Here is a 21,730-nt window from a genome sequence, read left to right as displayed (position 1 = left end):
TTACCTGTATAAAAGACACCTGTCCACAGAAGCAATCAATCAATCAGATTCCAAACTCTCCACCATGGCCAAGACCAAAGAGCTCTCCAAGGATGTCAGGGACAAGACTGTAGACCTACACAAGGCTGGAATGGGCTACAAGACTATCGCCAAGCAGCTTGGTGAGAAGGTGACAACAGTTGGTGCGATTATTCGCAAATGGAAGAAACACAAAATAACTGTCAATCTCCCTCGGCCTGGGGCTCCATGCAAGATCTCACCTCATGGAGTTGCAATGATCATGAGAACGGTGAGGAATCAGCCCAGAACTACACAGGAGGATCTTGTCAATGATCTCAAGGCAGCTGGGACCATAGTCACCAAGAAAACAATTGGTAACACACTACGCCGTGAAGGACTGAAATCCTGCGGCGCCCGCAAGGTCCCCCTGCTCAAGAAAGCACATATACAGGCCCATCTGAAGTTTGCAAATGAACATCTGAATGATTCAGGGGAGAACTGGGTGAAAGTGTTGTGGTCAGATGAGACCAAAATCGAGCTCTTTGGCATCAATTCAACTCGCCGTGTTTGGAGGAGGAGGAATGCTGCCTATGACCCCAAGAACACCATCTCCACCGTCAAACATGGAGGTGGAAACATTATGCTTTGGGGGTGTTTTTCTGCTAAGGGGACAGGACAACTTCACCGCATCAAAGAGACGATGGACGGGGCCATGTACCGTCAAATATTGGGTGAGAACCTCCTTCCCTCAGCCAGGGCATTGAAAATTAGTCGTGGATGGGTATTCCAGCATGACAATGACCCAAAACACACGGCCAAGGCAACAAAGGAGTGGCTCAAGAAGAGCACATTAAGGTCCTGGAGTGGCCTAGCCAGTCTTCAGACATTAATCCCATAGAAATCTGTGGGGGAGCTGAAGGTTCGAGTTGCCAAACGTCAGCCTCAAAACCTTAATGACTTGGAGAAGATCTGCAAAGAGGAGTGGGACAAAATCCCTCCTGAGATGTGTGCAAACTTGGTGGCCAACTACAAGAAACGTCTGACCTCTGTGATTGCCAACAAGGGTTTTGCCACCAAGTACTAAGTCATGTTTTGCAGAGGGGTCAAATACTTATTTCCCTCAATAAAATGAAAATCAGTTTATAACATTTTTGACATGCGTTTTTCTGGATTTCTTTGTTGTTATTCTGTCTCTCACTGTTCAAATAAACATACCATTAACATTATAGACTGATCATGTCTTTGTCAGTGGGCAAACGTACAAAATCAGCAGGGGATCAAATACTTTTTTCCCTCACTGTATATAATATATGCCATTTAGCAGATACTTTTATCCAAAGCGACTTACAGTCATGCGTGCATACATTTTATTATTTATTATTATTATTTTATGTATTGATAGAAGATTGTGTGGGACGTGAACTCATCTTGACATTAGACCACTTTTTAAGTCAAACTTTGATTTGAAAGTGAACTGCCACTTCACAAGTTCATTAATTGATAACAGCTCGAGTCCTTTGGAATAGGTTTAGGTTTAGACAAGAGAACACAAATACATCCACATTTGTGCTACATGCTACAGTACATGTCAGTTAGTGTCTCTTCCTCTTCTAGTCCTGCTGATAATTCATTCTGGGGTGAAGTTTCCCCATGGTACAGATCTAGGATCAGTTTCTCCTCCCCCAATCCTAACCTTAACCATTAGTGGGAGGAAATGCTAAACTGACCCAAGATCAGTGTCTAGGGGCAGCTTCACCCTACACCGGGGCAAATGACTGGTCCTACTTTACATTAGTTATTCTGGCTAGCCTCTTCAGGGGTGCAGTTACGTACGCGGGCACAGGTGGCCAAGCGGTTGCCCTCCCAGTAGCCAGCGTCACCTGAGTCATGACAGCGACACTTTGTGCAGGAGTCCACCCATACAGGTTCCCCCCCTGGGATCACATGGCTGCGGGTCGAATCCACATAGCAGTTGGGCCCTGGGGAAACACACAATCATTTTTGTTAACTTGCCATTTGGTTGTGATATTTTGCATTGTGCTTCTCTTTCCATGAGGATAAACTATCACCCCTACCATAAAGAGGAGAGGGTATTTTCAGTAGAAGTTGAACTACAGACAATAAGACTTGATTAACTGTGAATTTCTGTAATTGAAAAAACGATGTATACTTAATTGCGTGGTCATAGACCACCTAAAATCAAACCATGAATGCATCTTCAACTGGCTATTTTCCAACTCGATAAACTTCCTTTAAAAAAGCTATTGTGTGTCTCAGTAGAACAGGAGAGAGTGGATCGGTCATTGGTAACGGTGTGTGAAGAGCATTATTTCATGCTGATATAGTTATTTCTTCCCCCCACTACTTCCATTTGTTTGGATAAATGATCACCTTCATACAGTATATTGCTGCTTGTGGTGCTGACACAGTAATGTGACAAAACTAACAGCATGCATCACAATAAGGGGTAAATTATGAAGAACTGTTTCTGCACAGAGAATAGACAATGTGAGGAATCTGAACATCAACTTCCCTGTATCTCATCTCCCTTTGCCTAGAGTAGAATAAATTAGAATGCTTCATTGTCAATAAAGAATTTGATGACCTGTGATATCACACAGTCACTTACTGTAAGTGTGTGTGGAGAATAAGAGGTGGCATTTGAGTGAGTTTTGCTAATTATAATGTAGGAATCATGATTGTAGCTAGCTGATATTGACACTGATGGATATGCTAGCTTCTACTTAGGTGAGACATACTTAGACAAGTTCCTTATTTCCCTATTTCCCTTAATGTTCTATATCATCCACAGGAGATTACCCACTTCTCTGTCTCTCCAGGACATCTTTCAAAAATGAGTAATCCGTTCGCAGGTTCTATGTAATAACCATGAGGTCAGTTCACTTACCCTCTGGGCACTCTGGGCAGCACTTGCCATTGGTGTAGACAGGGTTGACGCAGGGCGGGGGGGCACAGTCTGCCACCAGGCAGCGGGCGATGCCATCACTGTCACAGGTACACTGCTCGCACTCATTGGGCTGCCAATCACACAGAACAGAACACAGGCTGTCAGAGACAGAGGACAGCGTCCCAAATGGCACGCTATTCCTTTTATAGTGCACTACTTTTGACCAGAGCCCATAGGGGAATAGGGTGCAATTTGGGATGCAACCACAGACATAGTCCTACCAGTGTTCTTTAGACTGCCACTGGCAGATACTGTATCACTGTTAGACATGAGCAGTTGGACGGAAAATACCTCCCAAGACGTTAGTTCTCATTTATAGAGACAGGGCACTCGATTGTACAATGATAAGACTGACTTATGCAGGTGCTTTAAAGTGAACTGTGACAAGGTTAACTGTGACAGCATTTTGGTTTTCGTGAGCTATAAGCTTTGGTGTACATGCTACACTATATCCCATTTCAAGATACATCTGAAAAAGATAAGTCTGACATATGTAACCATAATGCCATGTTTAAGATGTGCTTATATATGTGTAATGTATGTTTTATTGTATTGAGTTAATGTAAACCGTTAACATATGTTTTCCCCTGTCATGGTATTGGATGTTTATCAGCATCTCTGCATGTGGTTCAGATACAGAGGTTGGGTTAAATAAAGTGGAAGAAAAGAACACTATGAGGCTCTGGGCTTAACGTCTCTGAGCTCATCCAGTGCTGTGTCAGAGGGCTCTGATTACCCCCTTAGGGATCTCCCATTAACCATAATAACCTCATCAAGAGGACAATGAGCCAACAGTAAATCTCACTGGATTGGCTTTTCTGTTGCCAGAGTTGTTTCATATTCTAATTCATTGACTGAGGGGGTATTGAATTTCTGCTTGGCTTTGTTGGCTCTGCTTTCCTCTTTCCATTGAAGCAAAGGAAACAAATCAGTGGGCTGAGTTTATTCTTCAAGGAGGTTGAACTGCGGCTAATGATTCTGCTGATCACAGCAACAGACAACAAATCAATAGCACAGTAACGCAATCAGAAACAAGAAACACAGATGTAATTAGAAACAAACAACAAATATGACTGAAGAACCCATTCAATATTATGGATGAGGACTATGAAAGAGATTATCAAAACATTTAAATGGGCATCCAGAAGAACCTCAATATCAAGTGGGTGATTTATGTCTATATCTGTTCTCTCAATTTACATCTGCACTGTCACATTTGAATAGATTGGCTGTAAGTGTAGCAAGATTCAGTATTTAACAGCAGCATACTGCCTCCATGTGACAGTATCTCCACAAATTACAGACCCTGTCAGTAACAGCTTTTCAGCTACTATCATAACTGAGCAGTGTAAAATTAACTAGCTACACTGTATCCAAATGTAAAAGAACAATAGGCCTTCATAGCTGTAGTAGTAGTTCTACAACGAACCACTGGGTGGCGCAAATCATTCATATTCGAAATTTCATCACCATGTAGTGCCAAAAACAGCCCGACGCCCAGATATGTTTCAGTGAAGAAAATACTATAAAACATACTGCAGGGTGAGTTATTCTGGGCCATACAACGTTTCTGTAGTGATACACTACATGACCAAAAGTATGTGGACACCTGCTCGTCGAACATCTCATTCCAAAATCATGGGCAGTAGTATGGAGTTGGTCCCCCCTTTGCTGCCATAACAGCCTCCCTTTGCTGCCATAACAGCCTCCACCAGATGTTGGAACATTGCTGTAGGGACTTGCTTCCATTCAGCCACAAGAGCATTAGTGAGGTCGTGCACTGATGTTGGGCGATTAGGCCTGGCTCGGAGTCGACGTTCCAATGAATCCCAAAGGTGTTTGATGGGGTTGAGGTCAGGGCTCTGTGCAGGCCAGTCAAGTTATTCCACACCGATCTCGACAAACCATTTCTGTATGGACCTTGCTTTGTGCATGGGGGCAGTGCCATGCTGAAACAGGAAAGGGCCTTTCCCAAACTGTTGCCACAAAGTTGGAAGTGCAGAATCATCTAGAATGTCATTGTATGCTGTAGCATTAAGATGTCCCTTCACTGGAACTAAGGGGCCTAGCCCGACCCATGAAAAACAGCCCCAGACCATTATTCCTCCTCCACCAAACTTTACAGTTGGCACTATGCATTCGGGCAGGTAGCGTTCTCCTGGCATCCGTCAAACCCAGATTTGTCCGTCCGACTGCCAGGTGGGAAGCTGATTCATCACTCCAGAGAATGCATTTCCACTGCTCCAGAGTCCAATGGCGGCGAGCTTTACATCACTCCAGCCAGGACTATCGTTTCTCTTTGCTTATTTGAGCTGTTCTTGCCATAATATGGACTTTTACCAAATAGGGCTATCTTCTGTATACCCCCCCCTACCTTGTCACAACACAACTGATTGGCTCAAATGGATTAAGAAGGAAAGAAATTCCACAAATTAACTTTTAAGAAGGCACACCTGTTAATTGAAATGCATTACAGGTGAGTACCTCATGAAGCTGGTTGAGAGAATGCCAAGAATGTGCAAAGCTATCATCAAGGCAAAGGGTAGCTACTACATGATTCCATATGTGTTATTTCATAGTTTTGATGTCTTCACTATTATTCTACAATGTAGAAAATAGTAAAAATAAAGAAAAACCCTTGAATGAGTAGGTGTTTGACCGGTAGTGTATATGAAAAGATGTTCATGTTTCCGCCCTAACTATGGGAGTCGTTGGCCCAAAGACGGGAAGGCAGGCGACAAGTTTAGGTCCAAAATAAGCCCATAGAAACGCATTGGGATTATTTTGGCGAGAGTGAAACCTCTCGCTTTGCCTCTTCCTCTCTGCTGCAAAAGATACAAGTAGGAATGTCTGACTGAAATACGGGACACATCAACTTAAAATAGTGGTGTTTGAATTTGTTGATAAAATGTGGGACATGATTGTTTGGTGCGGGACAAAGGGCCAAAATGCAGGACTGTCCAACAGAATCCAGGACATGTGATCACGCTACTTATTTCATATTTATAAGAGATGTAGCTATCCTGCACACATAAGTATGTGGACACCCATTCAAATTAGTGGATTCGGCTATTTCAGCCACACCTGTTGCTGACAGGTGTATAAAATCGAGCACACAGCCATGCAATCTCTATAGACAAACGTTGGCAGTAGAATGGCCTTACTGAAGAGCTCAGTGACTTTCAACGTGGCACCGTCATAGGATTCCACCCTTCCAACAAGTCAGTTCGTCAAATTTCTGCCCTGCTAGAGCTGCCGCAATCAACTGTAAGTGCTGTTATTGTGAAGTGGAAATGTCTAGGAGCAACATCGGCTCAGCCGTGAAGTGGTAGGCCACACAAGCTCACAGAACATGACCGCAGAGTGCTGATGCGCGTAGTGCATAAAAATAGTCTGTCCTCTGTTGCAACACAAACATAGGCACAGACACATGGATACACACACATGATAACATTCGCACTATAAAACACTATGTCTGGCGCAAACCCAACACCTCTCATCACCCCGAGATGTTTTTCATCGGCAGGGACTGGGAAACTGGTCAGAATTGAAGGAATTATGTATGGCATTAAATACAGGGAAATTCTTCCAGAGATTTGAGACTGGGACGGAGGTTCACCTTCCAGCAGGACAATGACCCTAAGCATACTGCTAAAGCAACACTTGAGCGGTTGAAGGGGAAACATTTAAATGTCTTGGAATGGCCTAGTCAAAGCCCAGATCTCAATCCAATTGAGAATCTGTGGTATGACTTAAAGATTGCTGTACACCAGCGGAACCCATCCAACTTGAAGGAGCTGGAGCAGTTTTGCCTTGAAGAATGGGCAAAAATCCCAGTGGCTAGATGTGCCAAGCTTATAGAGACATACCCCAAGAGACTTGCAGCTGCAAAAGGTGAATAGTTATGCACGCTCAAGTTCTGTTTTTTTTCTCTTTTTTATTTTTTTTTTGTTTCACAAGAAAAAATATTTTGCATCTTCAAAGTGGTAGGCATGTTGTGTAAATCAAATGATACAACCCCCCCAAAAAAATCCATTTTAATTCCAGGTTGTAAGGCAACAAAATAGGAAAATTGCCAAGGGGGTGAATACTTTCACAAGCCACTGTATAGTGTATATCAAGAGATATGTGAACAATAAATCAAATACGTTACTTTTGAATAACATCTCCAGTTTGGAAGCGCATATTTGTGCACAGACAGACTTTGGAGCGCCGACTTCAGGAGGTAGCAAAACGAGCAACATGACAGTAAGAGGAAAATCAATATACATCAGTCCACTCAATAGACATTTGAGAAGTAAATGACATCCCAGAAATATTATGTTTATTAATTCCAGGCAAAGTTTCACCTGATCATCTCGTGCCAAGTAGGGCAATATTTATTATAGCCTACCTGGAAATGTTGTTCCAGTTCATACACCTCTCCCCGGTACTCGCAGCCTATCTTCTCACATCTTGGGCAGCAATCAGTGGGATAGTGGCTGACATGGATGCAAGCCGCGGGCAAAGAGGTGCATTCCGTCCTTGCACAAGAAGACCCTTCTGTGGTGCATTCACACTGCGTGCAGTGGTCCGAGTCTAGAAAGTACCATTCTCCCACATAGTAGACGCTGCCGTTCGCATCACAGGTGTTCTCCTGTCCAGCCACAGAGAAAGCCAGACCGACCTGGACACAGAACAGTAGAGACATAACGGAACGCATAATCCCCATCGAATAGCGTTTATTTGAAAACATTTTCGTGACCAAAAAACTATCCAAAAAATACTAACGAGATTGTGTTCCAGTGTCAAGGATTTAAAAATTCCAAAATGTACTTTAGTGTTTATGGTCATAGAGCAATTTCTACCACATTGTTGAAGAATATAAAATCTTCATAACATTTCTTCAGATGTCCTAGCCTAAAACCTTTCTTAGGTTATGTTCTCAGATCCGAGGCAGACATTTGCAGAGAGGGGAAGTTATTACGCCTCTATGTGGATTATGTTTCAATTCACACGTGACTACCCAGTCTAGTGCTCAGACTCTGCTCCTCGGTCAACTGTCTGTGAGCTATGGCATACTCATTTATGGTCAAATTATGAAATAAGATTAAATTATTTGTCTTTTTTTAATCGTGCTATTTTATGAATTAACAGATTAATTAAGATACATTTGGTTATTATAGAGAATACATCTTTCACTTTGTATTCAAACTTGGTCATGAAATTTGAAAGTAAAAAATAAATAAATGCAGCCTATTATATGAAGCTGTAAAAATGTTCCCGTGGATTTTCTTTTGAACATTTTTATTTACATCAGCCTTGTGCTAGAAATAGTTTATTCTAAGCATAGGTAGAGGGAGACTGATCTCGCGATATGTCTGCCTTGGAGACAAGAACGCTTACACTGGATACAGGAAGCAACAAGGTAAGTTTACTATTTTTTATTTACTAGCATGTTAGTTCCTCTCAACAGTTGTAAAATGTAGAATTTAAGGACAAATATAACGCGCATTAAATAACTAAGTGAATGATGTTACTGAGACGCTGCACTTTCTTGTAAATGCCCTTATTCTAGACAAACTAGCTTGCTAACATTTCCTAATTCCAGTTAGATGCCAATGCCAGGCAAGTGAGGCAACCAACCCACGCTAGCATCCTTGTTGCAAACCGGCAGGCTAGGAAGCAAAATACTTATAGCCCATACATATTTCACTGACTACTTGAAATTCTTCCCTCTGTTATACAACTCCTAGATAAAGTGCCTCATGGAAGAAACCGAATGTCCACAATCAGTGTGGAATCTTATCGTGGACCATGTCCCTGAGTCAGAGCTCCCAGAGATCCGGGTCCTTCTTGGAGAGACTCTGATTGACATATACACAGAGATGTATTCTGAGGTAAGGACCAACACATCTCTGTAATGATTGATAACCCGTGTAGCTCAGTTGGTAGAGCATGGCGCTTGCAACGCCAGGGTTGTTGGTTCGATTCCCACGGGGGGCCAGTATGAAAATAAATAAAAATGTATGCACTCACAAACTGTAAGTCGCTCTGGATAAGAGCGTCTGCTAAATGACTAAAATGTAAATGTAAATAACGGAGCATGAGCATTGTTCCAAACATCTGCATTTAGGTAGCAATCAACAATAGCTGAAAATTACACTTGGCCAAAACAAGGGTGGAAAACAATCTAACAAAAATAGATGATATGAAACTGTGGACATGCCACCATCACAAGAAGGCATTTGTAGTCTTTGAAGTAGCTCTAGTTTAGCAGCCTTACATGAGTGAGGCTGTACATGCAGCTATTTAAGACTAGATCCTCAGATTGTTCCAAAACAACACACTCACTGTGGCCCTTGAGACTATCGTTAGGCCTACGCACTATTTGTTCTGAAGCCAACTACTCCGTCTGAAGATGGTATCAAGTAGCCTAAAACAGGGACAGGAAAGCTGTCAGCCAAAAAGGCTACAAATAATTTTCATAGTATTATACTAAACTGGCTGGGAAATACAATCCATTAAAAATGCAGGAATAACTTAAAATTGATTGGGTAATGTTGGGTTCATATTCAAAAAGGGAAAAGAAATACAGTACATTTCAAACCACAGATTTCCTGTCTAGGTCATCATACAGTTATGTTCTGATAGGGGCAATGTTTTAAATATCCATGCTATGTCAATTAGTTCCATATTAGTGCAATAGTGTAATTACATTCAAACTATACAGGCCAAATTGCTAATAGAAGGAGAACCCTGGAATAGTTGACTAGAACAGAATGACACAGGCCCTCAAATGAGCTAAACAAGTCAGGGGACCAATAAAGGGGTTGAGAGGGCTAATCCTGTCTTGTTGGGAAGACCATTATGAACGTACACTGAGTATACAAAACATTAGGACATTCCATGACAGACTGACCAGGTGAATCCAGGTGAAAACCATGATCCCTTATTGATGTAACTTGTTAAATCCACTGCAATCAGTGTAGATGAAGGGGAGGAGACAGGTTAAAGAAGGATTTTTAAGCCTTGAGATAAGAGGGTAGATTGGCAAGACAAAAGATTTAAGTGTCTTTGAATGGGGTATGGTTGTAGGTGCCAGGCGCAGCGGTTTGAGTGTATCAAGAACTGCAACGCTGCTGGGTTTTTCATGCTCAACAGTTTCCTGTGTGTATCAAGAATGGTCCACCACCCAAAGGACATCCAGCCAACTTGACACAACTGTGGGAAGCATTGGAGTCAACATGGGCCAGCATCCATGTGGAACGCTTTCGACACCTTGTAGTCCATGCCCCGATGAATTGAGTCTATTCTGAGGGCAAAAGGGGGTGCAACTCAATATTAAAAAGGTGTTCCTAATGTTTTGTACATTAGGTTCAAAACTCTTTAGATATCCCGGAAGGACTTAAGATTTCTAGTAAGTATTAGAACAAAGCACAGAGCCCTATTCACTCAACCAGCCTTACATTTCCCTCATTCATTTTGTTTAGCTTTCTACCCAGTAGTAAATTAATGCTTTCCCTCAGCGTTAGATCTCTAGATGAGAATCATAGTAATACTACCCAGATTGGTCTTCTCTCCATCAAGGTCGCCATTGTTTGCAGCAGTTCAGAGAAAATAACACAGGATATGACACAAGGCACGTTTTCTTGGATCTCTGCCAAACCATGTGGGTTTGAGCTATCATGTTCTCAAGACATTTACATTTACATTTACATTTTAGTCATTTAGCAGACGCTCTTATCCAGAGCGACTTACACAGTTAGTTTATTTTTCATACTGGCCCCCCTTGGGAATCGAACCCACAATCCTGGCGTTGCAAACGCCATGCTCTACCAACTGAGCTACATCCCTGCCGGCCATTCCCTCCCCTACCCTGGACTACGCTGGGCCAATTGTGCGCCGCCCCATGGGTCTCCCGGTCGCGGCCGGCTACGACAGAGCCTGGATTCGAACCAGGATCTCTAGTGGCAAGACATTAGTAATGCCTGTGTCACTGGGTATGGTATAGGGTACAGTCAATGTTTGGTTTGTTGATGGATAGCATGACAAAGCAATAATTCGTTTTTGAATAAAGAAAAAAAATATTTAGCCTATTTCAGTTGTTTATCACATTCAACTTCTTCAATCTCCATTTTGAAGTAACGTTAACAACAACAACATGTCAATAACCCAGGTTAACCGCACTGTAATTCCTCCCCCATTTCGTGTGATGGGTTTCACTTGGAGATTTACAAAGCAGTGAACAGCTTGTTACTGTTGTTAGCATCCTGGGGGCTCACACCATAAACACCTGACTGGAGAATGGCTGGCTGGGGCATTACAGGAAGCAGTGTGTGGCTGCCTGGCCGGAATTCAGCTAGACATAGTGGTAGTGTGTGTGTGTGTGTGCAAAACACAGGGACCGACCATGTTTAAAAGTTCTCATTTGGACAGCAGTGGGCTTTGAAGTTGTCCTTTCCATGGAGCATAGGAAGTGAATGTCAGGGACCAGGTGTAGAAAACGTTAATAGACTCCAGACTTTACACTTCTTTACCAGCGCTGTGCCTCTGCCATCAACCAGACTATTTGCTTGACTTTTTCTCTTTCCTCTTTTGTTTTCTTTCTTTCTGGCTTAGGGTTGCAAAGGGAGGGTATATTACTGGAAACTTTCTAAGTTTACCAGTAAACTACCAGAATGTTAGTATCTTTCAAGGTCATCTAGTGGCCCTTTTGGGTTCTTCAGATTATCACAGGTGTAATTATCTCTGGCCCTCTGTAAAATATATGAAATAATTAAATAAGGTGATTTTAAAATAAAATATATAATGACAAAGCTGTAAAATGTTATTCTAAATATAAACTATCAACTTAGTGAATACCATTGGTGTTTAATATGAGGGTTTCAGCACTTTTATTTATTTTACTATGCCAATATATATCTGTTGTCAAACTAGTGGCAGTTGTGAACACAGTCAATAGTTGGAAGAGTTGCAGAGTTGATTAAAAATAATGCCATTATTGATTAGATGCTTTTCATTAATTAGGCTATTTTCTATTGAATCATATGGTCTATCTACTAGAAACTCATGGACAATATGGACACAGATATAAGAAATGTATACTATATATAAATATATTAAAATTATTCAAGTATAAATTACCAAAGTCATGATAGGTTGCCATAGATTTTCTGTTAATTAGGGATCCCCTGTAGCTCAGTTGGTAGAGCATGGCGCTTGCAACGCCAGGGTTGTGGGTTCGTTTCCCACGGGGTCCAGTATGAAAATGTATGCACTCACTGACTGTAAGTCGCTCTGGATAAGAGCGTCTGCTAAATGACTAAAATGTAATTACCAAAATGACTGAAGTTTCTGGTAACTTTAGTAAATTACTGGTATCTTTGCAACGCTAGTCTGGCTACAGTTTTACAACACTTTCCAGCAGTAGCCTCTTTAATAGTTTGTTCCGTGGAGGAAGTGTTTTTAAAGAGTAGGGTGTAAACTTGTTGGGGGAAACCAGCCAACTGAAAACACATGCAGTAGTTCTATGCCCAACAGTGGCCAGAGCACAGAACTAAATAGAACACGTGAATTATAGTATTTCTATGGGCCAGGGTCTCAATTTAGTATCATGCCAAGGCATCAGCTACTCTTCCTGGGGTCCGGCATATTAAGGCATTCATAAAAGAATTTAAACATTACAATACGTTCATAACAGATTTCACAACACACTAAGTGTGTGCCCTCTGGCCCCTACTCCACTACCACATATCTACAACACAAAATCCATGTGTTCATGTGTGTATAGTGCGTATGTGTGTGTCTGTGCCTATGTTTGTGTTGCTTTATCTGTTTTTATCTGTTTAAAAAAAAATCTGATTCTACTTCTTGCATCAGTTACCTGATGTGGAATAGAGTTCCATGTAGTCATGGCTCTGTATAGTACTGTGCGCCTCCCATAGTCTGTTCTGGACTTGGGGACTGTAAAGAGACCTCTGGTGGCATGTCTTGTGGGGTATGCATGGGTGTCTGAGCTGTGTGCTAGTCGTTCAAACAGACAGCTCGGTGCGTTCAACAAGTCAATACCTCACAAATACAAGTAGTGATGATGTCAATCTCTCCTCCACTTTGAGCCAGGAGAGATTGACATGCATATTATTAATGTTTGGTCTCTGTGTACATCCAAGGGCCAGCCGTGCTGTGGTCAGGTGCCACAAAGAGGGACTGACCACATGACTGAACAGTAGTCCAGGTGCGACAAAACTAGAGCCTGTAGCACCTGCGTTGTTTATAGTGCTGTTAAGAAGGTAGAGCAGCGCTTTATTATGGACAGACTTCTCCCCATCTTAGCTACTGTTGTATCAATATGTTTTGACCATGACAGTTTATAATCCAGGGTTACTCCAAGCAGTTTAGTCACCTCAACTTTCCACATTATTTATTACAATATTTAGTTGAAGTTTAGGGTTTAGTGAATGATTTGTCCCAAATACAATGCTTTTAGTTTTTGAAAAATTTAGGAGTAACTTATTCCTTGCCACCCATTCTGAAACTAACTGCAGCTCTTTGTTAAGTGTTGCAGTAATTTCAGTCGCTGTAGTAGCTGACGTGAATAGTGTTGAGTCATCCGCATACATAGACACACTGGCTTTACTCAAAGCCAGTGGCATGTCGTTAGTACAGATTGAAAAAAGTAAGGGGCCTAGACAGCTGCCCTGGGGAATTCCTCATTCTACATGGATTATGTTGGAGAGGCTTCCATTAAAGAACACCCTCTGTGTTCTGTTAGACAGGTAACTCTTTGTCCACAATATAGCAGGGGGTGTAAAGCCATAACACATATGTTTTTCCAGCAGCAGACTATGATCGATAATGTCAAAAGCCACACTGAAGTCTAACAAAACAGCCCCCACAATCTTTTTATCATCAATTTCTCTCAGTTATTTGTAAGTGATGTGCTTGTTGAATGTCCTTCCCTATAAGCGTGCTGAAAGTCTGTTATCAATTTGTTTACTGTAAAATAGCATTGTATCTGGTCAAACACAATTTTTCCCAAAACTTTACTAAGGGTTGGTAACAGGCTGATTGGTCGGCTATTTGAACCAGTAAAGGGGGCTTTACTATTCTTAGGTAGCGGAATGACTATTGCTTCCCTACAGACCTGAGGGCACACACTTAAATTGAATATATGGTAAATAGGAGTGGCAATATTGTCCGCTATTATCCTCAGTAATTTTCCATCCAAGTTGTCAGACCCCGGTGGCTTGTCATTTTTGATAGACAACAATCGTTTTTTCACTTCTTCCACCCTCACTTTACGGAATTCAAAATTACAATTCTTGTCTTTCATAATTTGGTCAGATATACTTGGATGTGTATTGTTATCATTTGTTGCTGGCATGTCATGCCTAAGTTTGCTAATCTTGCCAATGAAAAAATCATTAAAGTAGTTGGCAATATCAGTGGGTTTTGTGATGAATGAGCCATCTGATTCAATGAATGATGGAGCTGAGTTTGCCCTTTTCCCAAAAATGTCATTGAAGGTGCTCCAAAGCTTTTTACTATCATTCTTTGTCATTTATCTTCGTTTCATAGTGTAGTTTCTTCTTCTTTTTATTCAGTTTAGTCACATGATTTCTCAATTTGCAGTACGTTTGCCAATCGGTTGTGCAGCCTGAATTATTTGCCATTCCTTTTGCCTCATCTCTCTCAACATTTTACATTTACATTTTAGTCATTTAGCAGACGCTCTTATCCAGAGCGACTTACAGTTAGTGAGTGCATAAATTTTTTTTCATACCATTTTTAAATTCCTCATCAATACACGGGGCTTTAACAGTTTTTAAAGTCATTTTCTTAATGGGTGCATATTTATTAGTAACTGGGATAAGCAATTTCATGAATGTGTCAAGTGCAACGTCTGTTTTCTCCTCATTACACACCACGGACCAACAAATATTATTTACATCAACAACATAGGAATCACTACAAAACATATTTTTTTATTTCACCTTTATTTAACCAGGTAAGCCAGTTGAGAACAAGTTCTCATTTACAACTGCGACTTGGCCAGAGGTCCAGACAACAGGCCCTCCGATTTGACACATTGAACTCTTATCTGAGAAGTAGTTGGTGAACCAGGTGAGGCAGTCATTAGAGAAACCAAGGCTATTTAGTCTGCCAATAAGAATGTGGTGGTTGACAGAGTCGAAAGCCTTGGCCAGGTCGATGAAGACGGCTGCGCAGTACTGTCTTTTATCGATCGCGGTTATAATATCGTTTAGGACCTTGAACGTGGCTGAGGTGCACCCATGACCAGCTCGGAAACCGGATTGCATAGCGGAGAAGGTACGGTGGGATTCGAAATGGTCTGTGATCTGTTTGTTGCATGGGCAAGTTGCAGCGGAGGGTGCAGAGCTGGTGGCCGGGGTAGTGGTAGCCAGGTGGAAAGCATGGCCAGCCGTAGCAAAATGCTTGTTGAAATTCTCGATTATTGTAGATTTATCGGTGGTGACAGTGTTTCCTAGCCTCAGTGCAGTGGGCAGTTGGGAGGAGGTGCTCTTATTTTCCATGGACTTTACAGTGTCCCAAAACTTTTTGGAGTTAGTGCTACAGGATGCAAATTTCTGTTTGAAAAAGCTAGCCTTCGTTTTCCTAACTGATTGTGTATATTGGTTCCTGACTTCACTGAAAAGTTGCATATCGCAGGGGCTGTTCAATGCTAATGCAGTACGCCACAGGATGTTTTTGTGCTGGTCAAGGGCAGTCAAGTCTGAGGAGAACCAGGGGCTATATCTGTTCTTAGTTCTGAATTTTTTGAATGGGACATGTTTATTTAAGATTGAGAGGAAAGCACTTTTAAAGAACAACCAGGCATCCTCTACTGACGGAATGAGGTCAATATCCACCCAGGATACCCGGGCCAGGTCAATTAGAAAGGCCTGCTCGCTAAATTGTTTTAGGGAGCGTTTGACAGTGATGAGGGGTGGTCGTTTGACCGCGGACCCATTACGGACGCAGGCAATAAGGCAGTGATCGCTGAGATTCTGGTTGACGACAGCGGAGGTGTATTTAGAGGGTAAATTTGTCAGGATGATATCTATGAGGGTGCCCATGTTTACAGATTTAGGGTTGTACCTGGTAGGTTCGTTGATAATTTGTGTGAGATTGAGGACATCTAGTTTAGATTGTAGGTTGGCCGGAGTGTTAAGCATATCTCAGTTTAGGTCACCAAGCAGTACGAACTCTGAGGATAGATGGGGGGCAATCAATTCACATATGGTGTCCAGGGCATAGCTCGGGGCTGAGGGGGGTCTGTAGCAAGCGGCAACAGTAAGATACTTATTTCTGGAAAGGTGGATTTTTAGAAGTAGAAGCTCAAACTGTTTGGGCAAGACCTGGATAGTACGATAGAGCTCTGCAGGCTATCTCTACAGTAGATTGCAACCCCACCCCCTTTGGCAGTTCTATCGAGACGGAAAATGTTGTAGTTGGGGATGGACATTTCTGAATTTTTGGTGGCCTTCCTAAGCCAGGATTCGGACACTGCTAGGACATCAGGGTTGGCGGAGTGTGCTAACGCAGTGAATAACTCAAACTTAGGGAGGAGGCTTCGGATGTTAACGTGCAAGAAACCAATGCTTTTACGGTTACAGAAGTCAACAAATGATAACGCCTGGGGAGTAGGAGTGATACTGGGTTAACCTCTACAGGGCCTGGGTTAACCTCTACATCACCAGAGGAACAGAGGAGGAGTAGAATAAGGATACAGCTAAAGGCTTTAAGTAGTGGTCTTCTAGTGCGTTGGGTACAGATAAAAAAAGGGGCAGGTTTCCGGGCGTTGTAGAATAGATTCAGGGCATTATATACAGAAAAGGATATGGAAGGATATGAGTACAGTGGAGGTAAACCTAAGCGTTGGGTAACGATGAAAGATATAGCATCACTGGAGGCACCGATTGAGTCGGTCTCCGCGTGTATGGGGGGTGGGACAAAGGAGCTGGGCTGGGGGATCTACAGTGAAATAGTACAATAAGAAATAACCGAAACAGCAATAAGCAAGGCATATTGACATGGGAGAGAGGCATAAAGCAATCACAGGTGTTATTCGAGAGAGCTAAGACAACAGCTGGTAATGGCGACAAAGTTTGGACTGAGGCTAAACATAAACAGGATGCGGTACCGTATAAAGGAACAGTCCAGCAGGCATCAGCTGTATAGCTGAGTTATCATAAGGTCCGGTGAACAGCAATAGGAGAGTTCGGAGGTAGTTCGGGGGCTGCTATAGCACTGGCGAGCAAGAGGCCACGGCTAGCGTGTGCTAGCAGGCCGGGGCTAGCAGATGGATCTTCATGGTCGACGTCGTAACGGGAAACCTGTTGTAATCGCATCAGATGATTTAGTCGGCAGACCAGTCGTGTTGGATCGGCGGGGCTCCATGTCAACACTAGGAGGTCCCGTCCGGTTGACAGAGAGGTAGATAGCCGGGAGAAGGGCCTGGCTCGCGGCTAGCTCGAGGCTGATTAGCCAACAACAACGTCCATTTGATTGCAGCTATCTAGCTACGATGATCCGGTGTTAAAGGTCCAGTGAATCAGTGATTCTGGCAGAAAAACCGATATGTTCTGGGTCGATAACGCGCTGTGCAGACAGTGCAGACTGGCCGATAATAGTCCAGGCTAGAGCTGGCTGGTAGGTAGTGCAGGCCACGGACAATGGTGAGAAACCGCTAGCGGTGGCTAATGGCAAGACATGGCTACTATATTAAGATCACTACATCCGATGGATCTGGATACTGCTTTCAATAACATTTCTGGAGCATTAGTAAAGATGTGATCAATACATGTTGATTATTTCATTACTGTGCTGTTTGTAACTACCCTGGTAGGTTGACTGATAACCTGAACCAGGTTGCAGGCACTGGTTACAGTTTGACGTTTTTTCTTGAGTGGGCAGCTTGATGAAAGCCAGTCAATATTTAAATCAACCAGAAAATATACCTCTCTGTTGATATCACATACATTATCAAGCATTTCACACATGTTATCCAGATACTGACTGTTAGCGCTTGGTGGTCTATAGCAGCTTCCCACAAGAATGGGCTTTAGGTGAGGCAGATGAACCTGTAGCCATATTACTTCAACAGTATTTAACATGAGATCCTCTCAAATCTTTACAGGAATGTGCTTCTGAATATAAACAGCAACACCTCCACCACTGGCATTTCTGTATTTTCTGTAAATGTCATAACCTTGTATTGCTACCACTGTATCATCAAAGGTATTGTCTAAGTGAGTTTCAGAGATAGTCCGAATATGAATGTCATCTGTTACTAGAAAGTTATTAATTTCATGAACCTTGTTTCTTAAGCTACATATGTTAACATGGGCTATTTTGAGCACTTTTCTGTGATGCTTGCTTGTTTTCATTGCTTTACTGGAACATTTCGCAGGTCTTTCTGATACTGTATCTCATCATTCATAATGACTCATCGCTCTTCATTATAAGCCTAAAGTTACACAGCGTTGTCTCCTGATGTCCTATCCCATGTCTCCCCATGTTTCCTACTGCCAGGTGACAATGTGGCAGCAGATTTGGCAGACGTTGCGCCATAAAAAGGGTAACAGGCCGAAGACCCCTCGCTCCCCCCTGGCTGACCCCCCTGCTATCAAGGAGCTGCTGAAAGCTGAGATCCAACTGCTGCTGGGCACCGTGAGAGAGAGAGCATCCCAGGAGGGCAGGTGAGGAGAAGACTCCTGTTTGATTACAAAAACTACTCAACTCCATGTCTGCATCCCAAATGGCACCCCAGAGCCCATAGCACTCAGGTCAAAAGTAGTGCACTATGCAGGGAATAGGGTGCCATTTGGGACAAAGCCCATTACTATGCAATTACAATGCAGTTACTGAAGTCCTACTGTACGTAACAACAACATGTTTATGGCCTATGAATCATTGTTGGCAACTTGTTTGAATATCAGCACAAGAAGCCCTGGAAGAAAATACTATTAAAACCCTGTGGGCATTCCTTCCACTTCCTCTTCTTGTTTTCTCTTCAGGTTGGAATTGATAAAGCATTTATGAAATTGTCATACACCAACACTTCTTCTTACATCATGATGTTGGATTAGCCTAATGGTTGAATTTTGGGGAAATAAAATGTTTAGATTTTCATTAATCAGACAGAGGACCAAGGAGAACGTGACATTGTTGGGATGGATGTCTATAGATCTCGTTTCCCAGGCCAGGCCTTTTCTCCCCATCTTTCTCTCCCTTCCTGTCTCCCTGCCGGTCTTTGTTAGTTCCATGTGATAAATGTTCTGAGCCCATTAGAACCATTGAGACTTTTATTTCCACTGGAAAAGGGTTGGGCCTAGGGGTCATGACCCTTGTTTCACACTTTGTACCTTTAGTTTTCTTCAACAATGAAAACTTTAAATGCTAACTGTGTTTTTAGTCTGTTACAAATGGTTTGGTAATAATTGGAACAAAGTGTAGGGAAGGGAAAGGGGATACCTAGTCAGTTGTACAACTGAATGCATTCAACTGAAATGTGTCTTCCGCATTTAACCCAACCCCTCTGAATCAGAGAGGTGCGGGGGGCTGCCTTAATCGACATCCACGTCATCGGCGCCCGGGGAGCTGTTGTTGTTGGGGGTTAACTGCCTAGCTCAAGGGCAGAATGCCAAAAAGCAGTAATTTACAGGTACCTATGTGAAGGGGAGGCCTGTCCATCTCTCAGCAACTGGTAGGAGGCTCTGAAGAATGTAGCTCTGCCTCAACTCTGCCCATATAATTTTAGTTTTGTTGCTATTTAGGAAAAACACAAATTACTGAAGATTGTTTCCAATTTATGTGATACACCAGTTCAGTATTTTGGCAGTGGCTATCTCACAAAAATCTCATTCATAGCTATATTGTAAGTTTAAATCAGACCACCTTATCTGCAACATCAGATTTTGCTGAGACTATGAGACTATTAAAAGGTATTCTAGGAATGTGTATCCTTTCATAGTTGTTGACATTCTGAACCAAATCCAAACCATTGAGGGATTATTTCACTTAAAACAAACCCCGGCGGCACTTACAGTCCTGTGTACAGATCAACGAGGTGATGCAAAGACTTTGGGTATCAGTGCCATGTTAACCCTGCTACCACGTAATGCTTTGAACACCTGCCCAGTTCCAACCACCCTGCTGCCTGCCGGTTGGTCCTGTTGGTCTCTGCCTCTGCCCTGTGTTTCTGGTTACGTCCCAAATGGCACCCTATTCCCTACATAGTCAAGGGCTCTGTTTACACAGGCAGCCCAATTCTGATCTTCTTTTCACTCATTAGTCTTTTGATCAATCGGATCAGCTCTGAAAAAGATCTGATGTGAAAAGATCTGATGTGATTGGTCAAAAGACTATTAGTGGAAAAAATATCAGAATTGGGCTGCCTGTGGAAACGCAGCCTTAGTAGGGAATAGGGTGCCATTTGGGATGCAGCCTGTGTGTATATCCCACATGATCCCCTGTCTTTGATGAGCTAATTAAGACATCACTGTAAATCAGCTGAACTGCATTCAGGACAAAGCTGCTGGATCATTTCCCTTTAATATTGCTCCTGGTTTGGGCCTTTCTCTTTTTCCTTGCCCAAAGGAAACTGTTGAGTTGACTCAATACCCTACAGCCTAGGGCTTTAATGAACAAGGGTGTCTGAGTAGAGTGGCTAGAATTCATCTTTCTTTGAAAGTGAACTGATTTAATGGACCTGGTTGGCAACTGTTTGGACCACCTCTCCCCTTGTGTGGTTGTCCCTCCATGCCATTGTCTTAGTGATTTGTGGTCGGCATCCTCAGTGCAGCTGCACCTGTTCCATTATGGAGAGCGAGAGAGGGGGTATGCTGAATTCCCATTGAGTAAAGACTCTACTCTGAATAAATAGGCTTCAAATGGCGGTTTGTTTTCTGAAAGCGGGCCCAAGGAGGTCCTAAATTCTCAGAACGGAACTAGTATAACAATTGGAGCTGGAGGAGCTGGGAAGTGGGTTAAAAGTGGCTGTGGTTGTGGTGTAACTTATTTTACATCCGTAGTTTATCAATGTTCCAGGACGGAGGGGGATTTGAACTGTCTTTTTTTTGTGTATTGTGAACATGGTGTGGTTTTTGATGTTGGGGCAGGCATCTGTGCCATTTTTGTTAACTGAGATCAGGACTCCTTCTCTCTCTGGGATTAAGATGCTTAGTGATCTATACTACACTGCCTCACAATGTAGTCTCTGTTCCTATCATCACAGAGAGACTGGGTAGCTCCACTAGCAGCCTGCCACTGAAATGGGATTGTTACATCTACTCACCCCCCCCCCCCCCCCTTCCTCCACACACTCTTGTTCACCAGAAGCTGTGCACTGTAGTGTGAGACTGAGGCATAGGACTCAAGAGCTGCAAAGCTTCAATAGAGTCAGTATTTTTATATTCCTTTGATAATCATCTTTGCTGATATATGGGTCCAACTTAGAGCTATCCACAATTGATCCACTATTGTGTCAATCAATACTACAGATCCGCTATTGAGTCAATCCTACTGTTAGGTTCTTTCTAAGTTCTGGTTCAATAATCCAGACGGATACCAAAGAAAGCTCAGGCTAGATTTATTTACCACACACCACATAACCGCAGCTGCAAAGAACACCGATACAAAGTCACAAGCACAAATATTTCTAACTTCCGACTGAGCCACCCTTCCCAACTAGACCCCCCCTTCTGTGTCTAGGATGAACAATCAATCTCTGTTGCTGGGCAGGTGGTGTTATCACCC

The 21,730-nt window shown here is 42.6% G+C and overlaps 2 protein-coding genes across 2 annotated transcripts in view; one reads left to right on the top strand and one right to left on the bottom strand.

Moving 5' to 3' along the window:
- Positions 1 to 1,791: 1,791 nt before the first annotated feature.
- LOC311098909 (von Willebrand factor C domain-containing protein 2-like) lies at positions 1,792 to 8,605 on the bottom strand (the record flags this gene model as incomplete). The annotated part of the gene is made up of 4 exons (XM_084139456.1): positions 1,792 to 1,979; positions 2,909 to 3,038; positions 7,362 to 7,733; positions 8,594 to 8,605. The coding sequence occupies 4 exons, from the start codon at positions 8,603 to 8,605 to the stop codon at positions 1,792 to 1,794; spliced, it is 702 nt and encodes a 233-aa protein (XP_083995582.1).
- The window catches only part of ccdc24 (coiled-coil domain containing 24), a 27,516-nt gene continuing 14,127 nt past the window's right edge, over positions 8,342 to 21,730 (top strand). Inside the window, exons 1-3 of the mRNA XM_084188049.1 lie at positions 8,342 to 8,375; positions 8,704 to 8,847; positions 18,506 to 18,672. Of these exons, the coding sequence (XP_084044175.1) occupies positions 8,716 to 8,847; positions 18,506 to 18,672 (299 nt within the window). The 5' untranslated portion in view covers positions 8,342 to 8,375; positions 8,704 to 8,715. The remainder of the gene's footprint in view (positions 8,376 to 8,703; positions 8,848 to 18,505; positions 18,673 to 21,730) is intronic.

The sequence above is a fragment of the Coregonus lavaretus genome, assembly GCF_964263955.1.
Source record: "Coregonus lavaretus genome assembly, chromosome: 23".
NCBI classification, from domain to species: domain Eukaryota; kingdom Metazoa; phylum Chordata; class Actinopteri; order Salmoniformes; family Salmonidae; genus Coregonus; species Coregonus lavaretus.
The sequence above is the reverse complement of the archived record's forward strand: the minus strand, read 5'-3'. Positions and strand labels throughout refer to the sequence as shown.